Source organism: Callorhinchus milii, unplaced genomic scaffold, assembly GCF_018977255.1.
Source record: "Callorhinchus milii isolate IMCB2004 unplaced genomic scaffold, IMCB_Cmil_1.0 Scaffold3, whole genome shotgun sequence".
NCBI lineage: Eukaryota > Metazoa > Chordata > Chondrichthyes > Chimaeriformes > Callorhinchidae > Callorhinchus > Callorhinchus milii.
This window is the reverse complement of record NW_024704744.1, coordinates 5,542,076-5,557,414: the sequence shown is the minus strand read 5'-3', so window position 1 is coordinate 5,557,414 and position 15,339 is coordinate 5,542,076. Positions and strand designations below refer to the sequence as shown.

Here is a 15,339-nt window from a genome sequence, read left to right as displayed (position 1 = left end):
TCCCTCCAAAACTAAAAACAATAATTAAATTGGTCATTTTCAATCTACGACTGTTTGTGGGACATTGCTGTGCGCAATTGGCTGCCGCGTTCGCCCACAAATATACAGTCAATTCACTTTACAGTGTGTTCTGTGAAGCGCTTTGGGACGTCTTCCCGACGTGAAAAGCGCTATATCAAATGCAAGGATTATTATTATTATTATTATTATTATGTCTGCTCTGTGAGTTCATGGAGCTCTAGAGTACTCTCCATTCAGATTGTTGCCTTGTAATCAATAACCAACTAATCCACTGCTCTGCGTGTTACAACCTCTCCAGTGTAAAGGTTCACTAACACATTGGTGTCCAACTTTTATGATCGGCCAACAAATTTTTTTTTGGGGGGGCACTTCTGGCCCCCAGACCACAGATTATAATAATAATAATAATAATCCTTCCATTTGATATAGCGCTTTTCACGTCGGGAGGATGTCCCAAAGCGCTTCACAGAACACACTGTGAAGTGAATAGACTGTATATTTGTGGGCGAACGCGGCAGCCAATTGCGCACAGCAATGTGACTCCGAGCCAAGGGGAGAGGAAGGTGGGACGTCAGCGAAAGCAGGATCAAAAATGAAGGTCTTTAGGTGGAATTTGAAAGTGGGGAGGGGGCAAGGCGGAGGGATTGAAGGAGAGAGCTCCAGAGTTTTGGGGCGTAGTGCTCATAGGCACGGCCACCAATGATGGAGTGGAGGGGATGAGGGACGAGCAGGAGTCTGGAGCCAGCCGAGAGGACGCAACAGGAGGTGGAGTGGGGGGTAAGCAGATAATAATCGTTTCATTTGGTATAGCGCCTTATCACATCATCAAAAGATGTTTCAAAGAGCTTCACGCCGTGAAATGTACTGACTGCTTATTACGCACGCAAGCACTGCAGTCGAAATTTGCACACAGCAATGCCCCACAAATGAAGTAAGTGAATTTTAACCAGGACACCTGGAGAATAGTGGCACCTTTTCGAACAGTGACCAAGACATCTTTTGACATCCACCTGAACAGGCAGATGGGTTTAACATCTCATCTGAAAGACGACACCTCTGACAATGTCCCTAACCCTAACCCTAGCACTGCACTGGAGCCTCAGCCTGGACGACGTGAGTTGAAACCAACAACCTTCTGAATCAGAAGTGGGAGAGCTACATTTTGCCAGCACTGAGTCAACTCTCAGCATTTCTGCGACATAAGGTAGCTACTGAGGTCATAACATAACACATGGTGGACTGAAACACATGGTCCCCCTCTCCGACTGGCGACTTCAGTCATCCTCCTAACCCTATCCTCTCTGCTCTTGCTCCACCTCTCCTTATCCCAACCCCCAGCTCGGGTCCAAATTCCTGACTGCCCAGCAGCTTGGGAATTCCTCACGATGTGAAGGCACTATTTAAATGTAATTTAGTCAATAAAACCCCAAATATAATCCACGGCTGTTTGTGGGACTCTGTTGTGCGCAAATTGCCTGTTGCGTTTCGCCCACAAAATACACACTCAACCCACTTTATAATATATCCTGTGACGCGCTTTGAGACATCTCAAATAGGCGCTATGTCAAATGTTGTTGAAATACGGTGTAATGACATCCGACACTAGTAGCACAGGTCTCATACATGTAGAAAACGCCAGAAGACAAGATTTCCCATCAGCAAGCCGCCTCCCACATGTGAAGCCAGAAAGACCTGGTGTTCCGCACTTACCCGCCGTGAAGACAAGGGTTAGATGCACATTCGTCCCTGTCGTGTTCACAGTTCGCTCCGATGAAACCATTCGGGCAGACACAGCCGTACTGGCTGATGCCGTCGATGCATATTCCATTGTTGAGGCATGGAGCGGACCTGCATTCATTGATATTAACGTCACATCTGACACCTGAATGAGGCAATGAAAGAGCAGTTTAGTTGCACACTGGGCCTTAAATTGGTTCGTCAATACGTATAATTCATGATGTTCCAACAATTGTTACACAAACAGAACACGTGAGCTATTCCCTGCTAATTATTCCTCCTCCCTGCTCCTCTCGATAAATCCTCATTCCTTCTACATTCAGTGAGGTTTCAAGAGGCTCATTTGCGATGTCAGCTTGGCTCAAACTGGTAGCGCTCTCGTCTCCGGGTCACAGAATTGGTTGCTCAGAACCCCACGTTGAGATCCCAGCTGATGCTCCAGTGGAGCAACAGGGTGGGAGTGGTGTGTGCGTATGTGTGTGTGTATGTGTTTTTGTGTTTCGTGGGGGTGGGGGGGCGTTGTTCCTTTATCGGAAGTGCCGTCCTCCAGATTAGATATTATAAACTGAAGTTCTGTCTGACTCAATGCTAATAATCCTGTGGATACTATTGAACAAGAAAAGGAAGTTTCTCCCAGTGCCTTGATGACCAATGCCCCAAATAAAATTGGTCATTCACGACACGGCTGTCAGCGGGACCAAGATGTGCACAAATTGGCTGTCGCTTTGGGCTGTAACAATAATACGATAATAATAATCCTTCCTTTTGATATAGCGCCTTTTCATGTCTTCCAGATCTCAAAATGCTTCACAGAATATACTGTATTGACAGTATATGTGGGGGTGAAATGCGGCAGCGAATTGCACAGCAGTGTCCCACAAACAGTCGTGGATTCAAGTGACCAACTTATTATTGTTTTTTTTTCTGGAGGGATTATTACCAGGTGAGTGGAGTAAGGAATCTTGCCCATGTTTCGCCCTGCCGGGAATCGAACCCAGGTCTCTCGCTTGATAGACGAGTGCTCTAACCACTGAGCTGGAGGACTCCACTATAAGATACATACAGTAATGTCACAGTCGGTGGAGACATCACCCGATGTCCACACACATTTGTTCCATTAGGGAACCTGGATAGAGAACAGGAATGGGAAATCTCACTGATTTAGGTTGCTTCTAACGCAGGCGTGCCAAGGACACTTGCGACCCAGATTGGATGAGCTGCCTCAGGGGGATTTCAACCATATCCATATCGAAATCATAGTGTGCACCTTCATTCTCTGTGGTTCCTCATTTCCAATTTCACGTCGTACCTATTTTTTGCTTTTATTGCTTTATTGCTTTTTATTGTTTTTATTCCCTACATTGCTTTTTATTAAGATCAACCCCTTCGATATCGCTTAAAACAGAAGGGGATCACATTTCAGCCTTGTCATATCAACAAATAAACAGAGACAATAAAACAAATCGGAGCTGGGAAGAATTTTCTGGGAGGGAATCGATACCTCATACAATTTAGAAACTACCAAAGGTTTAAATGAATTATTCATCAATGCAAAATACATTTTGCCGATAAAGAACAGATTGAGAATGCGATACAGGGCTTGCCGTCATTTGTGTCATCTGTTTGGGTCAAACTTAGTGTCCCGTGTTAGAAGTGGGTGTCCTTGTGAAGGCAATCTACATTTGATGAAGTGGGTTCCAGCCTGACTCACTCAGAAGCACTCTCCCCTCTGAGACAGAAGACTATGGGTTCAAGGCTTTGAATTCAGAATCCAGGCTGACACTCCAGAGTGGTGCTGGGAGCGTGTTATATTGTTGGAGGTGCCGTCCTTCGGATGAGACACTAAACCAAGTTCCCGTCTGTCTGTTCAGGCAGACGTTAAAGGTCCCATGGCACTATTCGAAAAGAGAAGGGAGTTTCTTACTGTGCCCTGTTCAAAAACTCCCCCCCAGATAAAAATTGGTCATTCACTTCATGGCTGTTTGTGGGACATTCCTGCGTCCAAATTGGCTGCTCCGTTCACATACAAAATAACCTGGCACTACACTTTACAGTAAATCTTGTGAAGCTCTTACAAACATCTTCTTACGATGAGAGACACAATATAAAATGTAAGCATTATCATTACTTTTATATTTAGATATCATCGGGCAACGTAGTACAGCAACAACAACTTGGATTCATATAGCGCCCTCCACGCCGGACGGCGTCTCAGAGCGCTTCCCAGTAACGGATCCCGGGACCGAGCTAGGGGGAGGGAGGTGACCAAAGGCGCGGTCGAAAAGAAAGGTCTTCAGCAGAGATCTGAAAATGGGAAGAGAGGGGGCGAGGCGAAGGGAGTGAGGAAGGCAGTTCCAGAACCTCGGGGCATAGTGGCTGAAGGCACGGCCGCCGAGGGTGGAGTGGAGGACTCGGGGGACAAGGAGGAGGTCAGACCCAGAGGAACGAAGGCAGCGGATGCTGTTTTGAGGAGAGAGGAAGTCAGAGAGGTAGGGGGGTGCAGAGAAGTGGAGGGATTTGAATACAAAGGTGAGGATCTTGAAGTCGATCCTCTCTGGGACAGGCAGCCAGTGCAGTCTGGCAAGGACTGGGGTAATCGGGGAGCGGAGTTTGGTGCAGGTGAGAATGCGGGCGGCAGAGTTTTGAATAATCTGGATTTTATGGATGGTAGTGGATGGGAGGCCGGCGAGGAGGGCATTAGAATAGTCCAGCGAGAGGTGACAAAGACATGGACCAGGGTTGCGGCTTTCGGAGAGAGGTATTTGCAGAGACAGGCGATGCATCGGAGGTGGAAGAAAACGGTGCTGGTGAGGGACCGCTTTGCAATAATAATCCTTGCATTTGATATAGCGCTTTTCACATCTACTAGACGTCTCAAAGTACTTCACAGAATATGTTGTAAAGTGAATTGACCGCATATTTGTGGGTAAAAGGACAGAGATGATGAAGGCAAGTAGTTTGGATGAATAAGACCCTTTGGCCCTTTCAATCACATCCTTCTAAAACATCAATCTCTTATTCCCTTCCCATTACAGTAGTCTTACCCTTTGAAATATTTGGCCTTAATAATCATAATAACAATAATAATAACCCTTCCGTTTGAATATTCTGCCATTCACACAAAGAGCTTGACAGGATTTATATAACGTGTAGTGACTGTGTATTTTGTAGGGGAACTTGACAGCCAATTTTGTGCACTGCAATGTCCCTCCAGCACATTACAAGTAGATCAGTGCATTTTCAGAGGTCCTTTGATTCCATACGAGACATTGAACTGAGGTCCATTGTTCGCCTACTCAAGTGGACTTTAAAGATCCTGTGAAACTATTCAAACAAACAGACTGTTTCTCCCCGGCTGACAATCCTCCTCATAAATTACTCATATGTTTTCCTCCACTTTCTGGGGACCTTGTTGTGTGCAAATCAGCCGACGGGTTTGCCTACAAATGCTTTCACTACACTTGACAGCAATTCCCTGTGAAGTGCTTAGAATCGTTCAAACGTCATTGGTGCTACAAACATTGACTTTTTTTAACGCTGCATTCTTAGGGGATTAAGAGTTTTCAATCAATGTCTGTGATTTACCATTGTAGATTTCACCATTGTGGCTGAGGAATAACCTTGGAATACGCTACAATGAATCCCACTTGCTTTCAACCTTCTGTATGCAGATTCACATTGCGAACATATGCCAGGATCCAAGATAGGATCCACCCAACTTTTGTTGTGTATGACCTGCGTATAATAATCCTTGCATCTGATATAATGCCTTTCATCTAAGGAAGATGTCTCAAAACTCTTCACAGAATATCCGGGTCAAGTGTAAGGATAATCCTCGCATTTGATATAACGCTTTATCACGTCATTGAAATGTCTCACAGCGCTTCACAGAATATACTGTAAAATGACTGTATTTCTGGGCGAAACGTGGCAGCCAATTATGCATAGCAATGTCCCACAGACAGTCGTGGATTGAATGACCACAATTTTTTTTGATGGGATTATTACCCCGGAAAGCCATCCGCCAATCAGCTAACAACCGGTTTCCTACTTACTGCTAGGTAAACAGAAGCATGTGGAGTAAGGAAACTTGTCTCAGGTTTCGCCCTGCCCAGAATCGAACCTGGGTCTTCTCGCTTGCGAGGTGAGCGCTCCAAATATTAAGCTATAGGACTCCATGCAATATATTGTAAATGCCAACCGGAATTTCAGCCCAGTAACTCTGCTACTGTAAGCGTACAAAGGCATGGCTAGATTTTCCAACTGTAACCTCATACATTTTACAATAAATTGCAGTGTGAGCTCAGCAGATTTTGCTTGTCCTCATCAAAAATAAATGCTGCAATTCCAGGTAATTGCTGGATAATTAACATTATAATTAAGCAGTGGGCATCTCTGCTTTTACTGATGCAGCCCATTGCCACAGCATCGATCGGCTCAGTGCAGATAATGAATCCAACAGCTCTGTGCAAACACAGTGAAAAACTGCTCCAGTAAAATCTGCATAAGTCTGATCTATATAAATTGTGTAATCGCCTAAATCTTACATCTGCACTAGTCCCATTTGAGAGTTTATACTTTTGCAAGTTTGACATAACTCATACTTTGCCTGAGTTATATTAAGTGTATGGCTCCAACTGATATGACTTATGTGAGGTTTATTGTACTTTATTGATAGCACCACGATGACAGTGTTAGACACCGAGGCAGCGAGTGAGCGAGAGAGAGAGAGCGAGGTAGCAATAGGCATAGAAATAATTGCACTGGAGTGAAAATTGATCATTCACTCCATGGCTGTTTAGAGTCCTTGCTGTGCGCAAACTGGCTGCCACGTTTGCCCACAAAATCACGGTCACTGCACATTGCAGTATATCCTGTGAAGCACTTTGTGGTGTCTCCATGACGTGATAAGGCACTATATTGAATTCAAGGTTTATTGTTTATTACTCTAAAGTGTAGTGACTGAGCAGACGAAGTTCTTGCTGGTCAATCTTAACTACAGCTGGTGTATCCTGTACACCAATTCCTGTTACAGTATCTACGTATTATATAGATATGGGGAAACTTATCCATTCTTAGGGTCCTTTTTCATCATGCAGAATCCAGGATGTCTTCCTCTGACGCAGAGTGATTGGGCTACCAACTGAGACAGGCTATCCCGTTCCCGTCCTTTGGATGAAATGTTAAACCGAGGTCACATCTGCCTGTTCAGGTGGATGTTAAAGATCCCACAGCACTATTCGAAAAGAGAAGGGAGTTTCTCCCGGTGTCCTGGCCGATCAAGCAGCGGGAAAGCTTGACAGGCAATGCTTTCATGGACGAGCGATACACTGTAAGTAACAGGCAGTTCAGGCTACTGGGCAGAGCAGCTGGTTAGCACATTATCCTTCTTCTACCTTTGGGATCCAGGTTCACGTCCAGTTCAATTAAGTTAGTCTACAAAGACCTAACTCAGTTCCCGGTGACTGTGAACTGACAGCACAAAGCTTAAAATAATTCCATGATAAAAAAAATCTTGCCTTTGATATGCCCTCAACAGCCCCACTCTTTGGAACTCCATCCCGGAGTCCCTTCGACTTGTCCCTTCCCTCGCCTCTTTCAATATCTGCCTTAGGACCTTTCTCTTGACCCCACTTTCGGTCATTTTTTTGCCTCACAACCATCACCACCAAATCCTTGGGTCACAACTGCAGCTCGGGTGCAAACCTTCGACTGTCCAGAGTCTTGGGACCTCCTCCCGATGCGAAAGGCGATATATAAATTAAATTTTGTTTTATATTGTATAAATGTAAACTTGTATCAAGCACACTGCTCTGCACAATTGGCAGACGTGTTTCGCCCACAAAATATACAGTCAATTCACTTTACAATATATCCTGTGAAGCGCTTTGCGAAGTCCCAAAGATGTGATAAGGCGCTGTATCAAACGTAATTAATTATTATTAAGTGGTGGAGGCAGACACCAGTATTGGAGAAGAACGGGCAGTTGCTCGAGCGTAGGTGAAGTGCTTTGGCCTGATATTTGGAGTGCATTTGGCTTCTCCTCACACTCATTCCATAACTTCAATTGCAGTTACACAGCATTGAATTCTCCACTGCTTATTTATAATTTAGTGGCACAAAGACAAAATGCCGCAATTTGAGCATATCCTCACAGGTACTCAAGATTGTCTTGTGCAAAAAAAAACAGCACTCATGATGCCCACGGTCAGTGCATGTCTCGAATGCCATCCATCCATATTTATCAGCATCAAAGAGCAGGTTTCTAACAGCCCATTATTCTCTGCTCAATGGCAGAGCCTGAAAGTTCAATGTTTCTGATTAGCTGAAGTTTGTGCATTGAAACTCACGGATTTTGCGGGCAGCAAATTACGGCTGTGCACGTCTTCTTGGGAACCACAGGGGCAACGGTTATGGTATAATAATAATAATCATAATAATAATCCTTGCATTTGATATAGCATTTGATATAGCGCCTTATCACATCTTCGAGACGTCTCAAAGCACTTCACAGAATATACTGTAAAAAGAATTGACTGTATATTTTGTGGGAGATATAATAATAATCCCTGCATTTGATATAGCAAATATAGGATTATTATCACGAGGGTAATAATCCCTTCAAATAAAATATAAACTAAAAAAAAGTGGGCAATTGGCTGCTGCGTTTCGCCCACAAAATGTGCAGTCAATCCACTTTACAGTGTAATTATTGTGTGAAGCGTTTTGTGACATCTCAATGATGTAATAAGGTGCTATATGAAATGCAAGGATTGTTATTATTATTACTGCATTATTAAAGGTGGAGTAGAATCAATGGAGGGATGTGAACATGAGGACGGGGAATGTGAGAATACGATAAAGCAAAACACCCTCAGTGGAATTTGCATCCGGTCTGGCATTTGTTACAAGATAACGCAGCTCATTTTATACACTGAAGGTAATCGTGATAGTGTCCTGCTCCTGGGTCCCCAAACAGCGATGCCTCTACATTGCAGACAATTTCAGAGCAATTACATCCCACTTGTAGGGATCAGAAACAGATCTCAGCTCTCCAGGGTTTGCAACTTTGCAGATATCGTGATGTGAGTGACTGCTGAACAACAACAATAACTTGGATTTATATAGCATTCTCCACGCCGGACGGCATCTCAGAGCGCTTTACAGTTTAGGATCCCAGGGCCGAGCCAGGGGGAGGGCGAGGAAGTTGACCAAAGGCGCGGTTGAAAAGAAAGGTCTTCAGCAGAGACCTGAAAATGGGAAGGGAGGGAACGAGGGGAAGGGAGTGAGGAAGGGAGTTCCAGAGCCTCGGGGCATAGTGGCTGAAGGCACAGCCGCCGAGGGTGGAGCGGAGGATTCGGGGGACAAGGAGGAGGCCAGACCCGGAGGAACAAAGGCAACGGTTACTGTGCTGAGGAGAGAGGAGGTCAGAGAGGTAGTGGGTTGCAGAGGAGTGCAGGGACTTGAATACGAGGGTGAGGATCTTGAAATCTTGAACATACACACATTACATAAGGAACCGTTTGCAATTTGCTATTGATTTGGCCTGGGACCCTGAAGGGGCCCTAGTCTTTTGCTTGGATCCTGTGGGACCCGTGTCCATCACCATAGTTCTTGTCAGGCTCCACTGACTGCCCCTGTGGATCAATCTCAAGGTCCTCACCCTCACCTATAAATCCCTTCATGCCCTAGCATCTCCCGACCTCTCTGATCTGTGATTTCGTCCACCAAATATGCAGTCAATTCATTTTACAATATATTCTGTGGAGTGCCTTGAGATATCTCAATGATGTGATAAATTGCTATATCAAATGCAACGATTACTATTATTGTCTACTTCCCCACGACTCTGCTTGTCCTCTCCTCTCCGTTCTGTCTGAGTAAAAACAATGTTATAGCAGCTACATCAAATGCAAGGAATATTTTTTAAATTTATAGTGTAGATGCATTTAAAAGGAAGCTGGACATACACAAAGGGAGAGGGAATAGAAGGGTAAGTGGATGGGTGGAGACTTGAATGGAGTATAAACACCGGCACTCTACCACCCCCTGCCTCCGCTCGCCTGGCTCCGGCCTCCTGTTTGTCCCTCGTGCCCTCCGTTCCACCATCGATGGCTGTGCCTTCAGTCACTACCCCCCGAAACTCTGGAACTCTCTCCCTCAATCCCTCCACCTTGCACCCTCCCCCCCCACCTTCAAGTGCCGCCTAAAGACCTTCTTTTTTGATGTGCTTACGGTTACCTCCCCCCCTCCCTCTCCCCCTGGCTTGTCAACTCCACCACCGTGAAGCGTTCTGGGATGCTACCCCCGCATGAAGGCGCTATGTAAATGCAAGTTGTTGTTGTTAGCGGGGACCGGTTAGGTTGATGGCATGTTTCCGTGCTGCATAGCCTTAGTAAATCTATGTAAACACAACTTGAATGCATTGAAACGCACGCCAATAAAAGGAAGCAAATGTTGCTCTAGTGCAGTATCACCATATCACCTCTGTGTGGAGGAAGCAGCCAGGGGAAGGGAATGAAAGAGCGTTGCTTTGAAAGCAGATCTGCCCGCTTTTCTAAGAAAGAGCAGCGGAAATGAATTGATTCAACTCAGTCGCATGTTAACATGTGGAATCAAAGGGAAAGGGGGTATGGCAGGGTGGGGGGGGGGGTGGGGGGGGCGACTGAGGGGGGTGCAGTAAAGGGGGCTTATTCCTTTAATGAATCAGAACAACACATTTGTTGTTTTAATTTCATCAGCGCTTTTCTGTAGATTGATAAGAGATTGATGATGGCAGGGAAGTATGGTTAAGTATGTATGTAACTTACTTTCCCTCCGGGCGAATCGGTGGAGGTAATAATCATAATAATAATAATGAGCTCGTTCTCATTAATCTGCTTCATATTTTACTGCCATCCCAAGTGATGTACGACACATCGATTTTAAACGTCTGCCTTCTTCATTGTTCAGAATTGCGATTGCTGGGGCTACAGCAAAATAGATTTTCCATTCTTATAAAGCCCTGATATTAACACAATTGCAATTGGGCATATGTCACTCCACGCCCAACTTTATATTATATATTTATTAGATATTGATTGTCCCATCACCGGGCTTTTTTTGGAAAAGGGACTATATCTGAGATGTCTCGTCAATGAATTATAATATATAATAATAATTCTTGCATCTGATAAAGCACCTCATCACATCGTTGAGATGTCTCAAAGTGCTCCACAGAATAAACAGTAAAGCGAATTGACGATATATTTTATGGGTGTAACGGGGCAGCCAATTGTGCACAGCAGTATCCCACAAATAGCCATTGAGTGAGTGACCAAATTATTATTATTTATTATTTTTTGAATCAATTATTACCGCTGGAAAGTGATCCACCAATCAACTAACAATTGGGTTCCTACTTACTGCTTGGTACAGAGGCTTGTGTAGTAAGGAAACTTGCCTAAGGTTTCGCCCTGCCCGAGAATTGAACCCAGGTCCTCTTGGTTGTGTGGCGAGTGCTCTAATCAATATGTAAAATTGCTTCTAACTTGCAAACTATTAATCACAGTGTAAAAAAAACACACTAAATCAACTCTCAGGAAATTGATGGCTTTCTTCACCCCTCCCCCATCCCCTCTCCCCGACCGTCTCTGCTTCCTATTATCGAGTCAGTGTTGGTAAATGAATTAGAGCGACCTACAGTCATTTGTATCTATGCCTTATTGCTGGTGCAGATCTATAAACCCAGAACGATTCACATCCAATTGATACCAAGTGATAGCTCCTTTGCGTTATCAAGGAAGCAGGCATCTGATAGTGAATCTTCTCATGGGAGTAAAATATAGTCATGACAAATAATAATAATAATCCTTGCATTTGATATAGCACTTTTCATGTCTTCTAGACACCTCAAAACGCTTCACAGAATATGATGTAAAGTGAATTGACCGTATATTTGTTAGTGAATTGCTCATGACTCAAAAGCATTTCAGCCTAATTGTCTTCAAACACAATATATCCGCGAAACCTCTTAGTACTGGTAGAAAATCTATGGACTTTAAGCAAACAGAACCATCAATAACATATGTTCCCTTCCTGACCAAAAGGCAAAGAAAATCGTGTCGCTCCCAGGCGGACGAAGATTCTTCCCCCAACACAATTCTCGCAACTATTCTATTAGCCCCTTCGGAAGAACACAGCGGTTGTATGAAGTACTTTGCCTGATCAGATCTTCCCTGGAGAGAGTGACTGTTCTCAGTAGGTTTTCAGGTAATAAAAAGTAATGATGTCTAACAGACTGAGCATGTGCGTGTTATGAAGCATTGCAATGTAGGGAGTTTGGAGGAAGGGGAGGAGAGAGGGGGATAGACCAGATTGTAGGCTCCAAAGCAGATATTCTGCTGAGAATTGTTCTCCTCCAAAGGTACTGAGGCTGAATTTGTTATGCGAAGGGCTTTCCACACATCCTCTCACTTGACTACAAATCCCTTCACACATTGCCACCTCCCTACCTTTCTGACCAGCTTCCTCCCCACTCCACTACCTGCTGAATCTGATCAGCTGGCTCTGGCTTCCTGTTTCTCCCTTGTGCTCTCCGTTCCACCATCGGAGGCCCCGCTTTCAGCCACTACTCCCCAAAGCTTTGAGCTCTCTCTCTCTCTCAATCCTTCCACTTTGCCCCCTCCTTCCTCTCTTTTAGATCATGAATGAAGACATTCTTCTTTGCCTGTGCTTCACCTCCTCCATCCCCCGACTCGGCGTCAGATTCCGTCAATGCTACCTTGACACATCAAGATGCTACCTTGCGTGAAGGGCACTGCATAAATGCAAATTGTTGTTGTTGTTAAGGAAATCATAGCCTGAATCATAACACAGGGAATCAAGCACAATCCTTCCATTCATAACAATGGGCAAGAAAATCCACAACAATTTAAGGCTGTCTATTTTTCTGTTGGTCTGTCCACGCACCCCCATTGAGAAACAAAATGGATTTTCGTGAATTGTGATTTCTCGTTTTCTTTCTCTCTCTCTCTCTCCCCAATTTATGAAGCATGCTATTTGAGTAACGCGGCACCATGCAAGCGAAGGCGAGCAAGAGGCAAAACAACAACAACAACAAATTGCATTTATATAGCTCCTTTCACATTGGGAGGATGTCCCACGGCGTTGGGTAGTTAACACTTCGCACCTGAGCTGGGGGTTGGAATTAACAGAGAAAGAGGATAGAGAGGGTGGGAGGGTGCATGGACACATGGTCAAAGACGAATGTCTTGAGACGGGGCTTGAAAGGAGCCAAGGGAGGGGGCAAGGCAAGAAAGACTGAAGACCTGACCACTAATGGTGGGGCAGGCAGGGTGGGGGACATGAAGCAGGCCAGTGCCCACCGAGCGGAGGGAGAGGACAGGTTGGTATGGTGACAGGCCACAGAGGTGTGGAAGAGCAAAGCCGTGGAGGGCTTTGAAAGTGAGGATGAGGATTTTAAACGCGATCCTCTGAAAGCACATCGTGTTTAACATTCAGGGGGTCGGTGTGTGTACCTGTGAATCCAGGGGGACAGAGACACTGGAAGCCTCCGTGCACATTGACGCAGCTGCCACTGTGCAGACAAGGAAGAAACTCGCACTCGTTGATGTCCAGCTCACAAAAGGCCCCAGAATAACCCACCGTACAACTGCACTGGAATCTGAGAGAACAAAAGAGAAACGCGTCCACATTAAATCTACAAGAAAGTGTGAAAGTGAGAAAACGACTCGTATACGATCCATTTTAGCCCCGTTATTGATGCTGTTTGTTTCCGTCTCTTTTCAGCACTCGGGTAATAAAATTACCTGGGAGCTAATTTTCAGATTGCAGACTCTGAAAGCGCCACTGAAAGAATAAAATATCGCAGCACAGAAAACAGTCCATTCAGCCCATCGAGCCTGCATGGGTTTTCTCCACACAAGCTTTCCTGATGTGAAAGGTGCTACATCAAATGTAGGGATTATCATTTCATATCTCCATGGTAGCAATGTGGTCTAATCTCACTCTCCTGCTCAAATCCCCTCTTCTCCCAGTCACAAAAGAGGTTCTCCCGGTGTCCTGGCCAACAAGCCCCCAAATAGAAAATTTGGTCACTGACTTCATGGCTGTTTGTGGCAAATTGGCTGCTGTGTAAAAATACATAGTGACTACACTTCACAGTAATTCTTTTGAAACATTATGAGGATGTGGCAGTTATACTTGGGTGTGAGGAAACGGCAGGTAAATAGGACTGAAAGGATTGCTCTTGAAAAGAGCTAGCACAAGCATGATAGGCTAAATGGCCTTTTTGTGTGATTTGAATTTTTTTCGCATTGTATATCCTAATCCAAATTCCCTGCTTTTTCCCCACACTTTTCTCCACATTTTCGTATCTAATTCTAGTTATTATGATGAACTCAAATAGACTTTGCTGAGTTGCTGTCTGATCATGTTAAGATTTTCATATAAACAGTGAGCAATGATGCTATTAGGTGAGAGGAGTGGCTGATTCTAATGAGGTGAAGGAGCTGGATTAATTCTCGCAGTAGAAATGCCAATTTTGCAGAAGAATGTAGGATTAATGTGGTTTATAGTTTTAGCGGTATTAGATTTATATTTTTTTGGTGGAGGGGGGAGGAGGGTATTGAGAACAGGTGATGAATATGACACCAGAGGAATTATTGCCAGAGTTGTTCGGAAGTAAAGCAAATAATAATAATAGGATGTGATGGTCTGAAAATGACCATGGTCCACTTTGAGTATCGAATGCCATTCAGATCTTTTTTTTAATGGTCAGCCGGGTGTCTGACACATGTGGAAACTCATCACTGTGCTTAAGAATATCCAAACCAAACTAAGAATTCTATACATCCCACCTACACAGGGAAATCCTAGAGATAGATTGTTGGAATGGTATACGGACTTTCCCTGGAGGGATGCATCCTGCTTACCTAATTCCAGAATGTATTAGGTGCAGGTTGGCAAGAGCCCAGGCTTGGGGACCCCAGTTGGGGTACTGCTGGAGTCTAACCAACTAAAACCGCACAGCTTGCCATTCAGATTTTTGCCAAAGCAAATATATACGTAGGAGGAGGAAAGGGGACGGAGGAAGAGGACGAGAGAAGAAAAATCCTGTGGCACTCCAGTAAACTCCTGTTAACTCATGACTCCAAGGGAAGAGGTCTCAGATGTGTGTTAGGCGTATGTACAAATAAATTAATAAAACATCTGGGATATTAGCAGCATGATGACTTACGTGGATGTGAAGAGTTAAGCCAAGGTTGAGTTCTGAGGAGTATTTGAAAAGAGAAATGAGGATGCTCCTCGTGTCCTAGCCAACAATCTCCCAAATAAAATTGGTCACTCAGTCCATGGCTGTTATTAGAGCTTGGCTGTGTGCAAATTGGTGACCGTGTTCGCCCACAAAGTACACAGTCACTGCACTTTACAGTAAATCCTGTGAAACACTTTGAGACGTCCAATTGATGTAAAAGGTTGGATGTCAAATACAAGGGCCATTAATATTATTTAAGGATCTTGACTATATATCTTGTAGAGAAAACGCAGCAGCCAATTTGCAACCAGTAAATGTCCCAT

General features: G+C 44.5%; 1 protein-coding gene across 1 annotated transcript in view; it reads right to left on the bottom strand.

Moving 5' to 3' along the window:
- The window catches only part of eys (eyes shut homolog), a 528,873-nt gene that overhangs the window by 255,333 nt on the left and 258,201 nt on the right, over positions 1–15,339 (bottom strand). Inside the window, exons 27-28 of the mRNA XM_042332751.1 lie at positions 13,278–13,423; positions 1,732–1,903 (exon numbers count right to left, since the gene is read on the bottom strand). Of these exons, the coding sequence (XP_042188685.1) occupies positions 1,732–1,903; positions 13,278–13,423 (318 nt within the window). The remainder of the gene's footprint in view (positions 1–1,731; positions 1,904–13,277; positions 13,424–15,339) is intronic.